The following is an 18,661-nucleotide window of genomic DNA, read 5'->3' as shown; positions in this document are numbered from 1 at the left end:
ATGCATCAGAAAGAGCTCGGCTGGCTGTCTGGCTGTCTGGCTCGGGGCCTATCGATGTTTACAGCGAGGTGGCGTGATCCAAGGAAAGCTTTCCGTCACATGCTCCAGATTGGCTGGAAATGGAGAGCAGGTCTAGTATTCATTGACAGAGAGAGAATGGGGAATGGGAGAGGGGCATAGTGTAACACCGTCGGTCATGAGGACAGGGACAGCGGGCAAAAAGCAGGGGCGTATCGTGAGGGATAAATAACCTTGACGTGAGGGAGGGAGTGTGGCTTCACGCGGGAGCTCCTTACTACAAAAGAAGGAAGAGATATCTAAAGCATTCCTTTATGCGAACTTTACATGTTCCATGACCCTACTTCGGCCCTGCTGCGTCAATGCTTGAAACAGTGTATGCGGAAGCACGTCGCCCAAAACTCCGTGCCTCAAAGAGTCCCACCGGCGGAGAAACCCTCGCAAAAAAACAACGCTGGCAAAAGAACCATACATCCACCTCCTTCCGGCAGAGACATGGGGGCATGGGAACAACGAGACGAGACAAGACGAGGCGAGACAAAGCGGGGCAGGCAGTGCCTCACATGACGGAGCAGCTCCCAAAGTTGAACCCGTACCCCTCCTGGCACTGCTCCAGGTACCCGGCCTCCTCGGCCGAGCCTTCGGGGACGTTGTGCTTCCTAACCACGCCGCGCACGTTGAGCGTGTGCTCGCCCTCCGGGTGCCACCAGCGCAGCCACTGCAGCAGCGGGCCCTCGTCCTCGTCGGCGCTGAGCTCCCACTTGCCCGCCGAGACGGTCACCTCGGCCTGGTCCTTGGGGAAGTGGAATTCGGGCAGGAACACCACCGTCGGCGCGTCGTTGTCGGCGGGCTTGGCGGCCTTAACTTTGAGGCTGTAGGTGCACTTGCGCAGGTCAAAGCCCGTGGCGAGGACGTCGCCGGAGACGACCGTGGGGGTGGGCCGGATGAATGCCTCGGCGGCGCGGTAACCGGGAGCGTTGGTCAGCTCGGGGTCCTTGAGCGAGGGCGTGGAGCTGATGGATGGATTGGTGAGCGTCCGCTGGAGATTGCCTGGGGTGACGGCCTCATCGTCGCCGCCGCCTTCCCTATTCATGGCGGAGAGCTTCAAGAGGCTCGTGGCCGACTGGTTTGGCAGGGAGGTCTTGGGGAGGAACGACAGCGGCGGGAGCTTATCGTCGAGGGACAAGATGGACAGGTCTTCGCCGTTCCACTGGTCGCCGCGCTCGTGGTCGTTGTTGGTGTTGTACACCCACAGGCAGTGTCCTTCTATTTGCGAGCCCTCGACGCCAAAGTAGTTGGCATCGAGTGCCGCCGACTGACTCGTGTAGTCGCCCGTCTTGTATGCCTTCTTGTCATCCATGTCGTACGGGATGCCAAACTCGGTCAGTATGCAGGGGTGTTTGCCGGTCCGGTCGATGCCTTCCTGTCGCAGCGTGGCCAGCTGGTCCTTGAGACAATTGCGAATGGCAGTCTCGCCAATTTTGATGGCAAAGGCAGGATGCAGGTACTTTCCCCGGAGCACACCAACAACGTCGACGTTCCATGTGCTGTTCCAATGCTTCGTCATGAGAGTGATGCCGTCGTAAAAGTGCGGCGTAAACGCCATCAGCGGCTCGTCATCTGCGGTGCCCTTGATCTGAGGCGGCAGCTCCAGCGTCGGGTACTGCAAGAGCATGATGCAATCCTTGTGGTGCTTGCGACACGTGTCGCGGTACCTCCTGTAAAAGTCCATAAAGTACGTGTTGTTGAACTCGGGGTAGTCGATGGCCTTTCCGGTTTGCGGGTTCTTTTGAAAATAGTCCTTTCTCAGCAACGTATCCGTCTCGGGATCCCATACACCGTGCTGCGCCCATACGCACTCGCCGAGCCTCCAGGCGGGGTCACGCTTCCAGCCGTACTTGGAGTCGTCGTAGCCCTCGGGAAGCCATGCAATCTCGCCGTGGGGGTCGATGAGCGTGGTGCCCGTCTTGTACGGGCCCAAGCCGCCCATTTCCCAAGTGTCGATCTCGCAGGCCCTGCCCATGCCGGTGAGGAACGTCTGCCACATGGTGGGGCATGTGCCCTTCTTCAGCGGGTGTTCCTTGGGGATGACGCTCAGGTCGACATAGCCGATCATGCCGCGGTTCGGCTCGTTCATGCTCTCCCACCCCATGACGACAGTGCCCTCGAGGTCGCCGGCCTCGTGTATGCGCTTGGCGAGCTGGCCGCATGCGTCGACGAAGTGGCTCTGGAGGTAGTCCTGGATGTTGACGCCGTCGATGACGCAATTGGGCGCAAAGTCCTTGCCGGCAAAGAACATTGTGAACATGGTACCGGCGGCGAGGCGGAAGTAGTTTGTAGACCAAATCATCTTGGGGAACGTGTCGGGGTCGGGATACGTGTTCTGGACAAGGGCGGCCTCGGTGGCGGCAAAGCTCTGGGGGTTCATGCCGCAGGCGTAGATGGTCCACATGGGGGCGCCGGAGCCGCCGGTGAAGCGCGACCAGACGTCCTGGTGCGGATCCATGAAGACGTAGAAGCCGTACGACTTTGCGACGCGCAGGACGTCGATGGTGTGCTGGATCCACGCCTCGTCGTAGATGCCAGGGCCCGCCGCCTCGATGGCCTCCCAGGTGAAGACGTAGCGGATGGTGTTGAAGCCGTAGCGGCGCAGCCTGGCAAAGTGCGTGGGCGCATCGTCTTTGGAAAACGGCCGCTTATGAAAGGTGACGTTGTCGCCGTCGAAGAAGTCGTCGCCGACGTGCGAGGGCTGGTCGGGCTCGCTGGGCAGCTTGGCGTCGCCGGCGACGTTGATGCCACGCAGGACGACCTGGCGGCCGTGGCTGTCGCGGAACTGGCCGTCCTCGATGGTCAGGCGGAAGGACGCCATGATGTTCGTCTGTGGGCCGGCCCAGCGACGTGGCAGCGGGGGAAAGGGGGCCGGAGGTGTCGAGGGTGATGGACACGCCGTAGCTCTGGAGTTGGAGTTGGAGGTTGAAGGTTGGATGTTGGAGGTTGGAGGTTGAGGGGCGGTCGTCGTCTAAATTGGCGGTGGGAGCTTTGGCGAACCCCTGGTAACTCGAATGGGCACTGCAGGCGGCTCCAGCCCGTTAATTAGTGGTGACGTAGGGGCGGGCGGGTTCCCTTCCAAGGTGTATCTCCAATGACGCAGTGGGCAACAACAGGTAGGAGCCGCCACTGAAAGAGAACAACGACAGAAGCGCCGTCCAGCGTTCCAGTCTACTAAGGCTCTCTGCTCCCCAATCTGGATGAATGATGATGCTTTCCATCCATCCTCTACCCACCCTTTTATACTTACCCAGGTGACACCGCTCGCCCCGTTACCCGCTTACACTGGCCGCCGCGCCAGCCAGCGACAGCACACACGTCTCGGACTCGGGTTGCTGCTACCGCAAATCACGGGGACCTCATGCAGCCATCCATTCATCATCGTCCACCGATCACCTGGGGTAGGTAGGATTGATCAAAAGCCTCGCTGCGCTGTGCCTCCCCCCCACGGCACGCAGGCTGAGTCGGAGTTGGTGTGCGTGTAGGAGCCCACCAGACTCCACCTCGCCCTTTTCGCCCAGAAAGGAAGCATCATGCGTCGCGGCGCGCGGGATTGGCCGCCTAGACGTTGGACCGCACTTTCGATCTACGATGCGCGTGCATGGCAAGGATATATACGTCTCAGGTTTACGTAGTACAAAGAAGGGGCTCGACCCCATCAATCCACCGATTACGACTTATGCCCCCCATCAACCTCAACCTCTGCTATCCCATCTCCGTCCCCGTCCCCCGCCGTCGTCGCTCTCCCTTCACTTCACTGTTCCTTGCGATACTCGCACTTCAAATCGTTTTCGTAAGCCGCGCCGGGGCTGTCCGACGACGCGTTGTTGGCCGCATCCTCGTTCTGGTAGCTGGGCGGGTGGCTTCCGAGCGGCGAGTCCAACTTGGCCAGCGCGGGCCTGCTGTCTCCAATCTCCACGGCGTTGGGGTTCCGTCCGAACAGCCCCCCGACGTCTACGGTCGACGCGGGCGTGATGGGGCTCATGGCGAAGGCAATGTGCGAGGGGCCGCCCTCGCTCCAGGGCGACTGCGCGACCGAGTAGGACCGCACCGTCTCCACGCCGTCCAGCTCGTCCATGATGCGCGACCGCGTATCGCCCTCGCCCGCGTATGAGCCCCAGATCAGGTCCTTGTATAGCTGCGGCCGCTTCGTCTTGTTGCGCAGCAGCACCTTGCCCAGGAACCACGGCAGGATCTCCGTCACCTGGAAGCGCATAAAGTCCCGCTTCGACACCGCAAAGATGTGGTCCAGGTCTTCCAGGCTGCGCCGCTTCGTCTCCTCCACCAGCAGGAACACGAGCACCAGTGCCAGGACGTTGAGCGCGGCGAACAGCCCCAGGGAGCCTGCCTGGCCGATGGCAGAGTTGACGCTGTCGCCCTGTCAGTCTGACGCGAACCCCCTTACCCTCTAACGCTGGTGAGGATGGATGGGTGAGGTGCTCACCTTGGGAAGAACAAGGAGAGAATAGCTGCAAAGAAGAAATTGATGGAAATGGCCCACGAGGTTCCCTGCCATCGTCAGCGACGTTCCATCCATCTCATTCGAAGCAAAGCCACCTACCGCTTCTCGATGCGATAGTGGGAAGCTCTCCGAGGCCAGCGTAAACGGAATGGGACCTAGACCCGGCGAGTACGCCATGGCAAACACTATCCTGTCAGCACCGCATCCTGGGCACCGGCCCAAGGTCTATCAACCCACAGAATAAGAAGAGAGCAGTGATTCCAACGCGCAGCTTCTCGTCCGCAATAAACCCGGCCAGTCCGGCCCCGAGCATGGTTATGGCCATGCACGGCAGCGTCATCAATAGCCACTTCCTTCGGCCGAGCGTATCGATACTCTTAATCGCAGGGAGCGCAAAAAGCCAGTTGATCGCGCCTTGGACATCTCAGTCAGCTATTTGTGCGGCATTGGCACGGCATCGCGTCTACTGACCAAATCCAAGGCTGTACGCCATCTCAATCAGGATGGACTGTTTGCCGACACGGCTGAACAGAGTGCCTGCTACCTGTCAGCGATCGAGGTGCTTGCCTTTTTCAACTGGGCTGCAACGAACCAGAGTAGAATGCGCACACGTTGACTATCAGTCGTTAGCTTGTCTGCGGTCTGCGAGTCTTGCATGGGCCTGCCGTTCTGCTCACCTCCACAGAGCTGCTGTGCCAGATTGACCGTTCCCGTCGAAATCACCGCATTGTACAACCGGCGCTGCTGGAAAAGCTGCTTGTACTGCGTGAAAAAGTCTCGGATCACCCAGAAGAAGCCCGGTGACAGCGCGGCGTTGTCGTCCAAATCGCCGAAGCCGACGTTCTCGAGGTCGAGCGCCTTATGCACGACATACAGGTCGCGCAGCGCTTGCAGCTGCAGCAGAATGTCAGTGCCCAATGCTCGCGGTCACATCAAAGGCACAGACGCAGGTTCATCTCGGGGCCCACCTCTGTGTTTCGGACGCGCTGCAGGATGCGGTATGCCTTCTCGACGTTGTAGTTGGGCCCTCGCATGAGGTGGTAGCGGGGTGACTCGGGGCAGACCCAGACGGCCATGATGAAGAGGGCTAGGCTGGGCACCATGGGCGCCCCGTTAATAAGGCCAAAGACGATGCGAGGGCTCGATGCGGTTGTGAAGATCATGTTGAAGCCGAAGCTCGTCATGATGCCGAATGCGACCCTACGCGATCCGAACATCGTCAGCTTCGTGTAAGCCATCGCCGGTCGTCACACATATCTGGTACTCACCAGAGCTGCCACGCGAGGATCGCAGAGCCACGCCAGAAGCCGACAGCAGTCTCCGAGGCCAGAATCGGGGTGCTCACAGCCTTGATACCCATCCCTATGCCGGTCAGTGGCTGAAGCACTTCCAACAAGCAGCCCTTTTCGCCAGTGTTGTCTCACCAAGCCCGTTGATGATGCGCACGCACATCAAGTCGATCCACGTCCTCGCAAACACGGCTCCAATCGAGCTACAGAAGATCAGGGCCGCCGCGATGCTGATCCCACCTCTCCTGCCGAACCAGTAATTTATGGGCAGGGATAGGGGACAGCCGACGAGGGCAGCGACAAACCATGGAGATGCACTCGCTGCCCCGAGGCGCCAGTCATCAGATTCGCTACGGTTGTCGGCCTCGGTCGTCGTGAGCCCCCACTCGTTGTCATACAACGCGGCGCCGTTCCATGAAGACTGCACAAAGCCTATATATATATGATGGTTCCGCTCGGTCAGAATCGGGTCTGTTCGATGTGATGCCGCTTCAACGCAATAACACAAAAACCTACCCTGCAACAATGCTGCCAGAGAAACCGTAGCAATGACGGTCCACATTCCTCGTTCGCTAAAGGTGACGTCTCGTTCTCGTCGTAGCGCAGTCTTCTCCTCGTCGGTGAGGATGACGGGGAGCCTGTTGCGTGTGTCGAAGCCCGGCCGTCGCGCGATTTCGTCGTACATGCGTATGTCCTTGGCCACCCTCGCGGCCCGCAAGATCTGCTCGTAGGGAACCATCGGCAGCTTCCTCTCGGCGAATTCCTTGACATCCTCTTCCAGCTCCTGGTCCGTCATGTACGCTGCGCGCCGTGTCAGTATAACGGATCAAACCACCCTCCCGCGCCGTACGCGCCGTCTCTGGACAAAGAAAGCTCGCCATACCCAGTGGGTTCTCGATGACGGCGCCATCGTTGGTCTTTCTGGTCTGGACCTGGGCGGCGAGCCGATCCTGGAACCTGCGCTGCATGGCTGGCATGATGGGCTGGCTCTACGGTCGCGCAGAGTGAGGAGACATAAGCGGCCGTCGCACGACATGAACACCACAACGGGGCCAGCGACGAGAGGGACAAAGGGGGGGCACGGGTTTTGAGGCGCGACAACAGGTCTGTGTATATTTCTCCACAAGCATGGGGTTGGCAGCAGTGTTATAGCCTCTCTCCGCAGGAAACGTTACTGCACGCATGCTGCGTATACAGTATGGCTGGCGAGGCAGGTCACCCCCCCAAGGAGCCTTTGTGGATTCGAGCCAACATCAGCACGGGACTCTTTCAACGCCACCGCCCTCGACGAGGCGGCTTGGTTGGACCGCTTCCATCCCATGGATAGATGCCATCTTGCCTGGGAAGCCAAAGAAAGTGGCTACCTGGGCAAGGCAGTCGCCAAGTGCTGCCAACGTCAGCCGGGCGCCGGGCGATTCCTGCGATGCAGCCGGCCATACATGCACACTTGTCGAACTCGAGGATAGGAGGCGACGCCCGGAGACGGTGACCAGCCGAGCCGCACGACGTTGCACAGCAGGCGGGCAATATGTCGCACATGGGAGCACGACACGAATACGGTAGGTAGCCAACTGTGTACGCATGTAGTTATGGTTACGATGATCCCAAGTTGGACGCGACAGGCGCCATGGTGTTGGGCGGTGGTTCGTCGTAGGCCGGGGAGCCGTGGAGGGCTTTCAAGCCACACCAGCAACACGCCATGCCCGGAACTCATTGGCGCTTGCCGCCAATCCCTGTGTTATTGTCGTGAGGAACCAACAAAGTTGGGCCGATATTCATTCGCCTTTGAACTGCCGGCGAGGACCATCGACGGAAGCAGCCGGCCGCCAAGTCCACCGGGCGTAAGCGGCCGTCTGGGGAAGAAAGGGGGCGGGCGGGCGGGCGGCCAGCATGACGACGAGTGCAGCGCCATGCAGCTGATAGCCTTGTCGGTATTGAACCCGTGCAGGCCAGGCCAGCCCAACCCAACCGTCGGCGCGCTGCAGAGCTGACAGCTGCGTAACCGGCCAAGGGTGCTTCATCACGCCCCAGGGAGCTTGCAGCTGAGACCAGACGGTAGGCCTGACCGAAGGCGCTGTCCGGTGCGGACAATGCGATGCGGTGGACTATTGAGTCATTGACGAGCAGCCAGCGTCGCTTTGTTGGTCCGTGTGGCGACGCCCGCCACGAGGCATGCAGGCCGTGGCGACGAAAGCCGAGCGCCAGCGATGCGTGTGGCGCTGGCAACGCCCACGCCTCCACGGCGTGTCTGCGGTCGTGGGCGTGCGTGGCTGTTGGCTTTCCGATGATCCTCGTGGCCGCGGTCCGTCGAGTCTGGAAGCCCGGCCGTCCCGTCGTCGAGCTGCCAAGTATCCTTCAGCGCCTTGTCGATCTCCGCTGCAGAACGAACCATCATATGACCGGGACAATCAGTCCATCAACCGAGCTGCCCAGGGCCGTCAAAGGGTGCCCCAATGCTGTGGCCCGCATCGAGGGCAAACATTGTTGGCGGCGCAAGGGGGGAGAGGGAGGGGATCAAGCCCGATGAGTGCGAGCTATCGAGGAGGCGCCCATCTTGGACGCGGCGGCAAGCTGAAAAGACAGTCGACGACGAAGATTGATCGAGAACAACGAGAGGCGCGAGCGGGCGTCTGTTGTCTGGTACCAACGTATGTATGTAAATACTGCGATGCCGAGAGCACATCACTAGACCCCGTTGTCGGTATACCGCGATCGGCATTTATTGGGATGGATGGGGAAAATTGGAGGGGATTTCCAGGGAGATGGGAGCCCCCGCCCAACCACGTTTGCTCCCCACTGCACTGCTGCTTATTACCGAGCTAGTGGCAGGCCAAGGCCCATGAGGAAGGAGCTGCTTTGGTGCGCAACCTCAGTGCAACCCTCCGTCCGGCCAATCCTCGGCTCAAGCCCCCCACCTGGGATGGCGCTGTGGATGGAGCGAGCCCTGGAAGTCGCTGCAGTGTGTTGGTGAGATGAGCCCCAGCGCTCCTTCGCGGTCATTGGTGCATGACGCTGGAGGCTTCAACGACGTAACACAGCCCGTCAGTGACGCAGCAAACTTTCGCCCGCTACTGTATCGCGAGACTCTCAAGCCCAACGCCAAACCAACCAGGTCCTGTCTCGGTATTGGCCATGACAGCGACCTTGACAGCTCCACGAACCCTCGCAACTCCCATTCACCTGCCTGTCGGATTGGTTGCCTCCACCTGAGCCCGGGCCCTCGCTCTATCCGTTGAGCAGTCATGTCGGGGTCCAAGGCGCTGCTCAAGTCCATCAACGATGCGATTCGGCAGCAAAACTTTGACGATGCCATCGAGCAGGCCCAGGGCTACCTGAAAAAGGACCCCAAAAACTACCAGGCGTGCGTGACTTGCCCCCCTTTCTCCCATGTCGGTTGACGGAACTGACCCGGCTGACCGCGCCCAGGCTCATCTTTCTGGCCTTTGCCTTGGACAAGACAAACCGGCTTGACGAGGCCGAGACAGTCTACCAGAATGCCACCGCCCTGCGTCCACAGGACGCGCAGGCCTACCAGGGCCTCATCAAAATCTATGAGAAGCAAGGCGCCAAGAAGCTGCCCGAGTATCAGCGGGCCGTCGTCAGCCTGGCCCACGTGTTTCGCGATGCCGACGACATGTTTAAGTGCCAAGATGTCGTTGACAAGTTTGTCGACTTTGCTAGGGCGCAGGGCGACAAGCTTCAGTATGCCGATGCCTTGTGGATCCAGCTCCCGGACAGCCCCCTCTACCAGGTACTTGAAGGGCGCTTTCCACATCCCGCAAGGACCTATGAAACCATTGCCCTCATCCTTGAAGAGTTTGAAAAGAAGCGCATCAACACGCTCATTGGGGAACGACGGACGCGTCTAGGTGCCACATTGACCGATGTCACCGTCGAGGTCAAGCGGGAGGTATTTTCGCTCAGCAAGCTGGAGCACATCTATCGACAGTTGATCAACTGGACCAGCGATGATGATGTGAGGAGAACGTACGAGGAAAAGCTCCTCCAGCACTGCCATGACCGCCTGCTGGTCGCCCCCGCCGCTGGAAAAGCGGACGAGCAGGCCAAAGTACGTGGCCTCGCAAGCGACATGGTCATCATCAAGCACCCCTTCAAGCTGGCGTGGGACATTGCCATCAACTGGCAAGACCACAAAGACATCAAGGACTGGGATGTCAACGTCTTGCGAGAGTACTGCGGCTTCTTTCCCGACAGCGATCTTTACAAGGTCATCACGGGCTACCTGACGAGCGCCATATCGCCGTTCCCCGCACCCGCCGAGACAGAGAAGAAGGCCGCGTCAATGGCCGGGTCAGATGACAGCGAAGATGACGATGAGGACGGCGGTGTTCCCACGTCATTCGTCCCGCTGACAGACGACGATCGCCTCATCATGATCACCGAGGGCATCACAGGCACCGAGTCCACCTTTGCGTATCGTTTAGTCGGCCATTACTTTCTTCACCTTGGCGAGTACGAGAGCACGGTCGAGCTCATGCGCAAGGCCCAGCAGTTCGCTGCCAAGGAGCGCACAAGAACAGGCCTCTCCTTTCGCAACACTTGTGACGCGTACTCGCTTTCCCTGGGCACAGCGCTGGTCTACTACCAGTCGCCTAGGCATCACCAAGAAGCCAAAGCCCTATTTGACAAGGTGCTTGAGCATGACGAGACTTCGACGCCGGCCATGATCGGCGTGGGGCTCATCTTTGAGGAAGAGGAGGAGTACGATGAGGCCGTTGACTACCTAACTCGTGCGCTCGGGCGCGACCCCTCGAATATCCGCGTCAGGTCTGAGGCGGCCTGGGTCAAGGCCTTGAAAGGGGACTGGCAGACCGCCAAGGCCGAGCTCTTGGACTGCGTCCAGCAGCTGGAGCAAAAGAAAGCCGACGACAAGGATTTGCTCGCTGACACTCAATACCGTATCGGCTCCTGCATTTGGAACCTGGACTCGAGTCGGCAGGCGAGAAAACAGCGAAAGGGCGATAGTGCATATGCATACTGGCTGGCCGCTCTCAACAGTAACCTCAACCACGCTCCGACATACACCAGCCTTGGCATATTCTACAACGACTACGCCAAAGATCGGAAGAGAGCGCGTCGGTGCTTCCAGAAGGCGCTCGAGCTGTCGTCGGCAGAGGTTGTCGCCGCGGAGCGATTGGCCCGGTCGTTTGCAGAAGACGGCGACTGGGATCGGGTAGAGCTTGTTGCCCAGCGCGTGGTAGACTCGGGCAAGGTCAAACCACCGCCTGGGTCGAAGAGGAAGGGAATCAGCTGGCCGTTTGCCGCGCTAGGCGTGGCCGAGCTCAACAAGCAGGACGTTCACAAAGCGATTGTGTCGTTTCAGGCCGCACTCAGGCTCTCGCCTGGAGACTACCATTCGTGGGTCGGCTTGGGCGAGAGTTACCACAGCTCCGGGCGATACATTGCCGCCACAAAGGCCATAATGAATGCACAGAGCCTGGAGACGGAGAGCACCGTCGACATATCCGGCGACACGTGGTTCACCAAGTACATGCTCGCCAATATCAAGCGAGAACTGGGCGACTATGACGAGTCAATTGCCCTATATCAAGCCGTGCTACAGACTCATGCTGGAGAAGAGGGAGTCATCATTGCGCTAATGCAGACTCTCGTGGACAACGCTCTGGCATGTGTGGAAAAGGGTTTGTTTGGAAAGGCTGTCCAGCTTGCCATGGACACCATCGACTTTGCAGCCACCACGAGTGGGAGTGTGCGAGACACATTCAACTTTTGGAAGAGCCTTGCGGACGCTTGCTCCGTGTTCTCGTCTGTTCAGAGTCGTGCTGCTGATTTTCCATCCCAGGCCACCAAGGGGCTTTTGGAGAGCGGGAATCAACAAGCTTTTGACACGCTCAGTGCAGTGGACAAGGTTGCAACAGACGTCGTCTATGCCCCCAGCACCAACGGAGATGGAGACGTCATGGGCGGCAGCATTACACGGTGCCTTCACGCAACCATTCTGTGCCACAAGCTGGCCATTCACGTTTCCTCAGGCGACATCCATGCGCAAGCCGTCGCACACTACAACTTGGGCTGGGCCGAGTTTCGCGCGCACTCATGCTTGCCGGTCCCGCAGCGGAAGAAGTCGGGCAACTACGTCAGGGCCGCGGTGAGGGCGTTCAAGCGAGCCATCGAGCTGGAGAGTGGCAATTCCGAGTTTTGGAACGCGCTTGGAGTGGTGACAAGCGACATCAACCCGCCCGTTGCGCAACACGCGTTCGTCAGGAGCCTGCACTTGAACGAGCGCAGCCCGGTGGCTTGGACCAATCTGGGGGTCTTGGCCTTGCTGTCTGGTGACATGAGGGTGGCAAACGAGGCATTCACTCGAGCACAGTCGGCAGACCCGGACTACGCACACGCCTGGCTGGGACAGGGATTCGTTGCGCTGCTTGTCGGCAACGCAAAGGAGGCCCGGGGACTCTTCACACATGCCATGGAGATTTCCGAGGCCTCGTCAGTTCCCACACGGCGGCACTACTCGGCATCTACCTTCGACCACATCCTCACGGCTCCGCCTAACATGACTGTGGCTTCTCTCATACAGCCGCTATTTGCACTAAATCAGTTGCAAAGCCTGCGCCCTCAAGACATGGCATTTGGCCATTTGTCAACCATGCTCCAGGAGCGGACGAGGGAGCATGCCCCTGCAGTGCAGACGCTGGAAAAGATTTGCGACCTTATCGAGGCTGACTATGAGGCCACCGAGTCTGCGGACAGTCTTGCGCGGTTCACATTAGCAAAGACCGACTTGGCGAGGGCGTACCTCGCCGCCGGGTCGTACGGCCAAGCCGTGGAGTGCGGCGACATGGCTCTCGGCCTGAGCGGTGACGAGAGCGAGAGCGAGTTGACGGGCGAGCAACGGAAGAAGGCTAGGTTATCAGCGCACCTGACCGTCGGTTTAGGGCAATACTACTTGGAGCAGTACGACGAGGCGCAAAAGTGCTTCGAGGCCGCGCTGGGAGAGTCGGACAACAGCCCTGACGCGACGTGTCTTCTTGCCCAGGTTCTTTGGGCGCAAGGCTCGGAGGAGTCGCGGGATAAGGCCCGCTCAGCCCTGTTCGAAGTGATTGAGAGGCGGCCGGATCATGTCCAGAGTGTTGTTCTGCTTGGCGTCATCGCGCTGCTAGACCAGGACGAAGATAGCCTGGAAGCTGTCGTGGAGGAACTCCAGAAGCTTCGTACCAACGAACGCGTCACGACGACGGAACAGTCGCACATTGGCGAGGTGCTCCGGGCCATTGCCGGCCTGGGTGACGGCCGCACAGAGCAGGACATGTTGACGCAGATCCAGCAGGACGTGATGCTGTATCCGCATCTCCCGCACGGGTGGTCGTCCCTCGCGGAAACGACGGGCGATCCGTACGCGTCCCAGATGGCCCTCGAGGTGGCCGTCAGGGGCATACCGCCGCGGGGCGTGCTGGAGGCTCAGGACCTTGCCAGCGCCTATGCCGGCACGGGCAAGGCCGCGGACGCGCAGAGAGCTACCATGCTTGCGCCATGGGAGAAACCTGGATGGGTGGCCCTAGAGGTGGCCACGGCAGGCATGTAGACGGGCATTTGCAGAGGTGTTGTTGGCATTCAGGGGGAGGGGCATGGTTGAGAATATGCATCCAGTATCATGGTCATGGCTGGGGGTATCTTGATAGAACTGCAAAAGTACATCGACGCGCTGTCGACGGAGAAACAGAAACGTATGCACATATGCACGTATGCATGACATGATGCATCAGCGCGGCCCGTCGCCGCCGCCCACCGCCTCCTTCAACCTCGCCAGACGGCCCTGCAGCCACGCCTCGTGCCACGCCTCGACCCTGCCGCCCAGAACCGTGCACGTCTCGGGCGTGAGCAACACGCTGCCGCGCGAAATCACGGTGCCCGCCCGCAGAACCATCTTCTCCCCGATGCCCGTCCTGCCCACGGCGATGCGGTCCACGCGCCGCAGCTCCACGGCGTAGATGCGGTTGCCCTGGTGGTCTTGCAGCACGAGGCGGTGCGTCGCGTTCGGTCCCGCGGGGACTGCGGCTGTTGCTGTTGGAATACCACTTCCCGCAGCACCTCTGGCCTGTGAGGTGGTGGTGGTGGTAGTGGTGCTCGTCGTTGTCTGCGTCTGCGTCTGCGTCTGGCTCGCGTCGGTGGTCCCATCATCGTCGTCGGCGGGCACCACGCGCACGACCTGCCTCCCGCGGGTGCGCTCGCCCCTGGCCACGGCCTCGAGCTCCTCGACCTGCTCCCAGCGGCTGGCGCTGAGGTTCTCGACGTCGAGGACCTGGACGTGGACGTCGCGCTGGATCCTGATTTCCTTTGCCGCCGCTGCTGCTGATGCTACCGGTGCGTTATTGTTGTTTGTGATGGCGCTGTTTCTGTTGGCGTGATTATTGTTGTTGTTGCTAGAGGACGAGGAGGATGATGACGACGAGGCGGTGGTGGTGGAGGGCAGCGCGGCGAGCATCGCGCGGTCGACAGAGGTGCTGGTGGTGAGGTCGCAGGCGAGGAGGCGGGCCTTTGCGGTGGCGAGCAGGGAAGGGAGCGGTGGAGGGGGGGAGCGCGTGGCGAGGAGGGAGGTGAGGAAGGTTGTGGAGGGAGGGGGGAAGGACTGCGCGAGGAGGGAGGCGCGGAACTGGGCGGTGAGGTCCATGATGATGGACGCTCGGGAAAGGAGGGGGGGTGGCTATGTGGATGGGACGGTGAGTTGGTGCGTGGGTTGTTGAGCAGTAGTAAGTTGTACGTGGGTGAGTGAGTAGGTCAGTGTGCGAGTGACGGCTGCGTGAGGCTATCACGACGTGCAGCAGTTGTCGTCGGGTGCGTCCTGCTGGCTGCCTGTCTGGACACGGCTGGCTCGACTAGGTGCGACTCGCTGGCTTTCTTTTCGAGATTTGGCATAGATGTGCGATTGTGTAGTGCGCCGCCTCTTCTCACTCGGCGCGCCAGGAGCCCGTGGGGTAGACGTGTCGAACAGTTTGGACTTTGACGTGACGTAGGACGTTGAAGTTGTCGTGAAAGTGTGGCGCTCCCTCCATTCATGCTCCATCAGTTCCGGTCGATGTAGTGGTGGTAGCACCCGTCTAGAATATTTCCAGGCCCGGCTTAGTGCATCCATGGATCTAAAGGTTACCTAGGAGGTTGGAACCTGGGAAGTCCGCCAGTGGCCTGTCGCAGCCCCTGGAGCTCCCCGCAATAACTCTCACCTCAGCTCCAGCGCTACCTACCTAACCTCCAGCACAGCACAGGTGACATCCGTCCATCCATCCACGTCAACCTCATCGCTCAAGGCGAGACGCACATCCAGGCCCGCCTCCGGCCCCTCGGGCACAACCCCCCGAAGCCATGTCGACCATCGCCTCACCGCGCGAATCCTCCGTCGCCCCCCTCCGCCGCCTCCCCTCCTCCGGCACGCCCACCTCCTCGGGCCGGCCATCTCTCGAAGCCGCCCGCTCCGCCGTCACCTCGCCCGTCAACAACGCCAACCCAACAGCATCATCGGCCGCCGCCACCGGTACCGCAGCAGCGGCATCATCATCATCATCCGCGGCCGCCGCCAAGCGCTCCAATCGCGCCGCCCTCCGCGAGTACTACAACCTCCGCGCTGCTGCTGCCGCCGCTGCCGCCACCGCGGGTGCGACGACGACGCCGACGCTACCGCGCATCGAGGTCCCCGACTCGGAGGTGCCAGCCAGTGACCTCGACGCCGCCGACTTCAACGCCGACGAGTACGTCGACAAGGTGGTCGCGGAGAGCGGGCTCGAGGACCTGCTGCGGCTGTACGCGCAGGTGGTGGGCGAGGTGCGCGCGCTGGACGCGGAGAAGAAGGCGCTCGTCTACGACAACTACAGCAAGCTCATCACGGCGACGGAGACGATACGAAAAGTACAATCTTCCCCCTCCTAGCATGGCAAAAGCTCATGTGTGTGGGATAAGCTAAGCTGACGGGAATACAGATGCGTGCCAACATGGATCCCCTGAACCCAATGGCCTCGACGCTCGACCCGGCCATTGCCCAAATCTACAGCCAGGCCTCGTCCATACGAGAGGCCGCGCGCGCCTCGGTGCCGGCGCCCGACACGGAGCAGGGCCAGAGGAGGGAGGCCGAGGCGCGCCGGAGACGTACCAAGGAGCTCGCGGCCGAGGCGCTGGCCGTGCCCCCGCGTTTGCGGGCCCTGGCGAAGGAGGGCAAGATGGAGGAGGCGAGGCGACAGTGGGAGCTGCCGCGGAAGCTGCTGGTGTCGTGGAAAGAGCAGGGCGTCGGGGGCGATAATGTGCAGGCGCTCATCGACGAGGGTGACGCCATCGTGAGGCCAACGAGAGAGCCGCCGTCGGCCAGGACATCCACGGCCAGCCGATAGGAAACGAGGGAAGCCACGACAATCAAGGCCTGTTCGCAACTCTCTACTTTACAGCAACGCCGTTCAACGCCGCGCTCCTCGACACGTCTTAGGACAACTCGCTGACATCCAAAATCCTAAATGGGTCCTTGTCATTGTGACTCAGCACCACCTGCGCCTCGGGCACTGTCCTCCGCAACTCTGTCTCGAGCTGCGGTCGCAAGACCTCGTTGAGGTAGCCTCGCTCCGAGTTGCTGTGGAACACCTGCACCAACGTTCTGCCCTGCTGGATCGCCCGGAGCGCCGAGTGGTGGCTCGTCTCGCCCGTCACGAGCAGGTCCACGTCGGCGCTTTTCAGCACGTCGTATCCGCTGCCCGCGCACACGCCGAAGCTCCGTACCTCGGTGGTCTTGACATCAGCGCCAACGGGGCTCGCGATCATGATGTGCCGCAGGCCGCCCAGCTTTTCGGCTAGGCGCTTCAGAATCTCTGCCAAGGGCACGGGCTTCTTCGGGTCGAAGCGGCCGATGGCTCCGTACCCCGCCGGTGAGTGCGACTCGGGAGCCGCGGCGCAAGGGATGGCCACGGAACGGTCACTCTGGTGCGGGCCCGAGACGATGTCGGCGAGCCACGTGTTGAGGCCCTTGGGCGCCGCGTCGATGGCTGTGTGGGGACAATAGACGGCGATGCCGGCCTGGACGAGGCGCAGGAGGGTGGTCTGCTGCGGATCCTTGTGGGTGATGGACTTGAGGCCGGAGAAGATGAAGGGGTCTGGGTCTGTCAGAATGAATCACACATTTACATGAGAGAAAAGTGAGTCGGCGACGCACGATAGCTGACTATGACGGCAACGCCTTGCTCAATGGCATCCATGGCAACTTGGTACGTGAGGTCATTGGTGACGAGAACCTTGGTGCTCGAGTTTGCACCGTCGGCGCTGCCAACGAGCAGGCCGACGTTGTCCCACGAGCGATCCGCGAGCTCCTCGGGATACCTGTAGAATCCGCTGCGTCAGACGCTGCTCCCCAGTGTTGTTTTATCCTAAACCAGAGCTCTCGATGGTCTCACGAGTGACGGCGAAGAGGGGCGTACTTACAGCCTCTTCATGGCGTCGACGACGCGCTGCGTGAACCGCGACGGCTGGACCTGCCACGCGCCCCAGGCGCCGCCCGATTCCGCGTCACTGGCCATGATGCTGGAGCTGCTGCTGCTGCTGCTGCCGTCGTCGCCGTCTGCGGGCTGATGCCGTCCTTGCCGCTGGGGTGAGCTCGTGCGAAAGGCCCGCTGCTGCTGTGCGCGGATGAGCGACGCGGCGGAGGAGTTTGGACGAGCGACGACGAGCTGGGCCGCGTGGTGATGCCGGGAGGCGAGCACGCGGCGCGGCAAAGGTGCGTAGGGACGGAGAGGCGGGATGCGGCGGAGGAGGAGGCCAATGGACCTCATGTCAGGGCGGACGGCTCTCCAAAATCACGGGCGCGAAGGGAAAGCTTGAACTCTGTGCACAAAGAGGAGCGTGGCGGTGGAATGAGCGGCTCCGTACGAGCGATGGAGGTGAGGTTGAAGCTTTAGTAGGCTGTCGATATGGGCAAGTGAAATTGTAGGACGAGTATGGAGCTGAGGTGGAGCTTGTTGCGCTTCACTAAGTTGCTGCTCTCTCTCTCCCCACAGTGAGCTCATACCGTGTCCTGTCGCACTGGGCTGTGGTATTAGTTACTAGAGTCTAGTGGTAACAAAAGGCAGCTTCTCTCCTCCACTTCCCTCGTACAAACTAAGTTACAGTATATTAATTCTTGACGCTATTCTGTTCGCCAACACAGCTAACCCGAGACCCTGCGCCAGACGGCGTGCAGGAAAGACAAACACACACACACACACACACACACACACACACACACACACACACACACACACACACACACACACACAAACAAAAAGCACCCGTCAACAGACAGAATCTTGCGAAGCAATTGCCATCCGTAGCAGCATCATCATCATCATCATCATTCCGAAGCCCCTACTTCCAAGCTAGCAACTCACATAAACTGTCCAGTCCGGCCATCCCCACCCGCCGACCCCCCTCACCCGCCTCGGTAACTTGATGATGGCGATGGATGGTGATGGTGATGATGTCGATGATGATGCCCACCGCACCCCGTTGCCCTAGCCCCCACGCGCAGAGACGCGCAGGGACAAGCCTCATCAACCTCTTCAGCTGCAATGAGCAAACATTTCGTTGTTCCACCTGTAGCATCCGGCGCCATCTGCCAGGCACTTTGTTTTAACCCGCGGTACTTCTGTCAGCATCTACACGTCGTAGGGATATGTTTCCATCTTGCATGGGACAGTAGTGGTAGCCTCGTGATATGTATGACTCTATATGCACGAAGTATAGAGGGAGGGCTACAGGTAGGCGAGATGCCTCTGGGCCACGTACCGGACTTTCGTCGCTGCACCATGCATATCTCCATTGAAAAGTGTCGTAGTTTTCTTTTCCATCTCTTGAG

At 60.4% G+C, this 18,661-nt stretch overlaps 7 protein-coding genes across 7 annotated transcripts; 2 read left to right on the top strand and 5 right to left on the bottom strand.

The window, feature by feature from the left end:
- Window positions 1-205: 205 nt before the first annotated feature.
- Window positions 206-3,251, bottom strand: JDV02_003797 (uncharacterized protein). The gene has a single exon (XM_047984962.1). The coding sequence runs from the start codon at window positions 2,885-2,887 to the stop codon at window positions 578-580; it is 2,310 nt and encodes a 769-aa protein (XP_047840937.1). The 5' UTR covers window positions 2,888-3,251; the 3' UTR covers window positions 206-577.
- Window positions 3,252-3,820: 569 nt separating this feature from the next.
- Window positions 3,821-4,705, bottom strand: JDV02_003796 (uncharacterized protein; the record flags this gene model as incomplete). The annotated part of the gene is made up of 3 exons (XM_047984961.1): window positions 3,821-4,436; window positions 4,511-4,575; window positions 4,628-4,705. 3 exons carry the CDS (start codon window positions 4,703-4,705, stop codon window positions 3,821-3,823), a joined length of 759 nt encoding a protein of 252 aa, XP_047840936.1.
- Window positions 4,706-4,991: 286 nt separating this feature from the next.
- Window positions 4,992-6,794, bottom strand: JDV02_003795 (uncharacterized protein; the record flags this gene model as incomplete). The annotated part of the gene is made up of 8 exons (XM_047984960.1): window positions 4,992-5,065; window positions 5,121-5,144; window positions 5,206-5,422; window positions 5,497-5,728; window positions 5,797-5,890; window positions 5,953-6,249; window positions 6,334-6,618; window positions 6,701-6,794. 8 exons carry the CDS (start codon window positions 6,792-6,794, stop codon window positions 4,992-4,994), a joined length of 1,317 nt encoding a protein of 438 aa, XP_047840935.1.
- A 2,030-nt stretch (window positions 6,795-8,824) lies between these two features.
- On the top strand, window positions 8,825-13,553 carry SKI3 (Superkiller protein 3). Its single transcript, XM_047984959.1, has 2 exons — window positions 8,825-9,178; window positions 9,244-13,553. Exons 1-2 carry the CDS (start codon window positions 9,060-9,062, stop codon window positions 13,385-13,387), a joined length of 4,263 nt encoding a protein of 1,420 aa, XP_047840934.1. The 5' UTR covers window positions 8,825-9,059; the 3' UTR covers window positions 13,388-13,553.
- On the bottom strand, window positions 13,450-14,807 carry JDV02_003793 (uncharacterized protein). Its single transcript, XM_047984958.1, has one exon. The coding sequence runs from the start codon at window positions 14,471-14,473 to the stop codon at window positions 13,565-13,567; it is 909 nt and encodes a 302-aa protein (XP_047840933.1). The 5' UTR covers window positions 14,474-14,807; the 3' UTR covers window positions 13,450-13,564.
- A 305-nt stretch (window positions 14,808-15,112) lies between these two features.
- Window positions 15,113-17,490, top strand: JDV02_003792 (uncharacterized protein). The gene is made up of 2 exons (XM_047984957.1): window positions 15,113-15,702; window positions 15,774-17,490. Exons 1-2 carry the CDS (start codon window positions 15,163-15,165, stop codon window positions 16,176-16,178), a joined length of 945 nt encoding a protein of 314 aa, XP_047840932.1. The 5' UTR covers window positions 15,113-15,162; the 3' UTR covers window positions 16,179-17,490.
- JDV02_003791 (uncharacterized protein) lies at window positions 15,947-17,754 on the bottom strand. The gene is made up of 3 exons (XM_047984956.1): window positions 17,254-17,754; window positions 16,988-17,151; window positions 15,947-16,928 (listed from the first exon to the last, which is right to left on the bottom strand). Exons 1-3 carry the CDS (start codon window positions 17,598-17,600, stop codon window positions 16,267-16,269), a joined length of 1,173 nt encoding a protein of 390 aa, XP_047840931.1. The 5' UTR covers window positions 17,601-17,754; the 3' UTR covers window positions 15,947-16,266.
- Between the last annotated feature and the right edge of the window lie 907 nt (window positions 17,755-18,661).

The sequence above is a fragment of the Purpureocillium takamizusanense genome, chromosome 3 (genome assembly GCF_022605165.1).
Source record: "Purpureocillium takamizusanense chromosome 3, complete sequence".
In the NCBI taxonomy this organism is placed as follows: domain Eukaryota; kingdom Fungi; phylum Ascomycota; class Sordariomycetes; order Hypocreales; family Ophiocordycipitaceae; genus Purpureocillium; species Purpureocillium takamizusanense.
The sequence above is the reverse complement of the archived record's forward strand: the minus strand, read 5'-3'. Positions and strand labels throughout refer to the sequence as shown.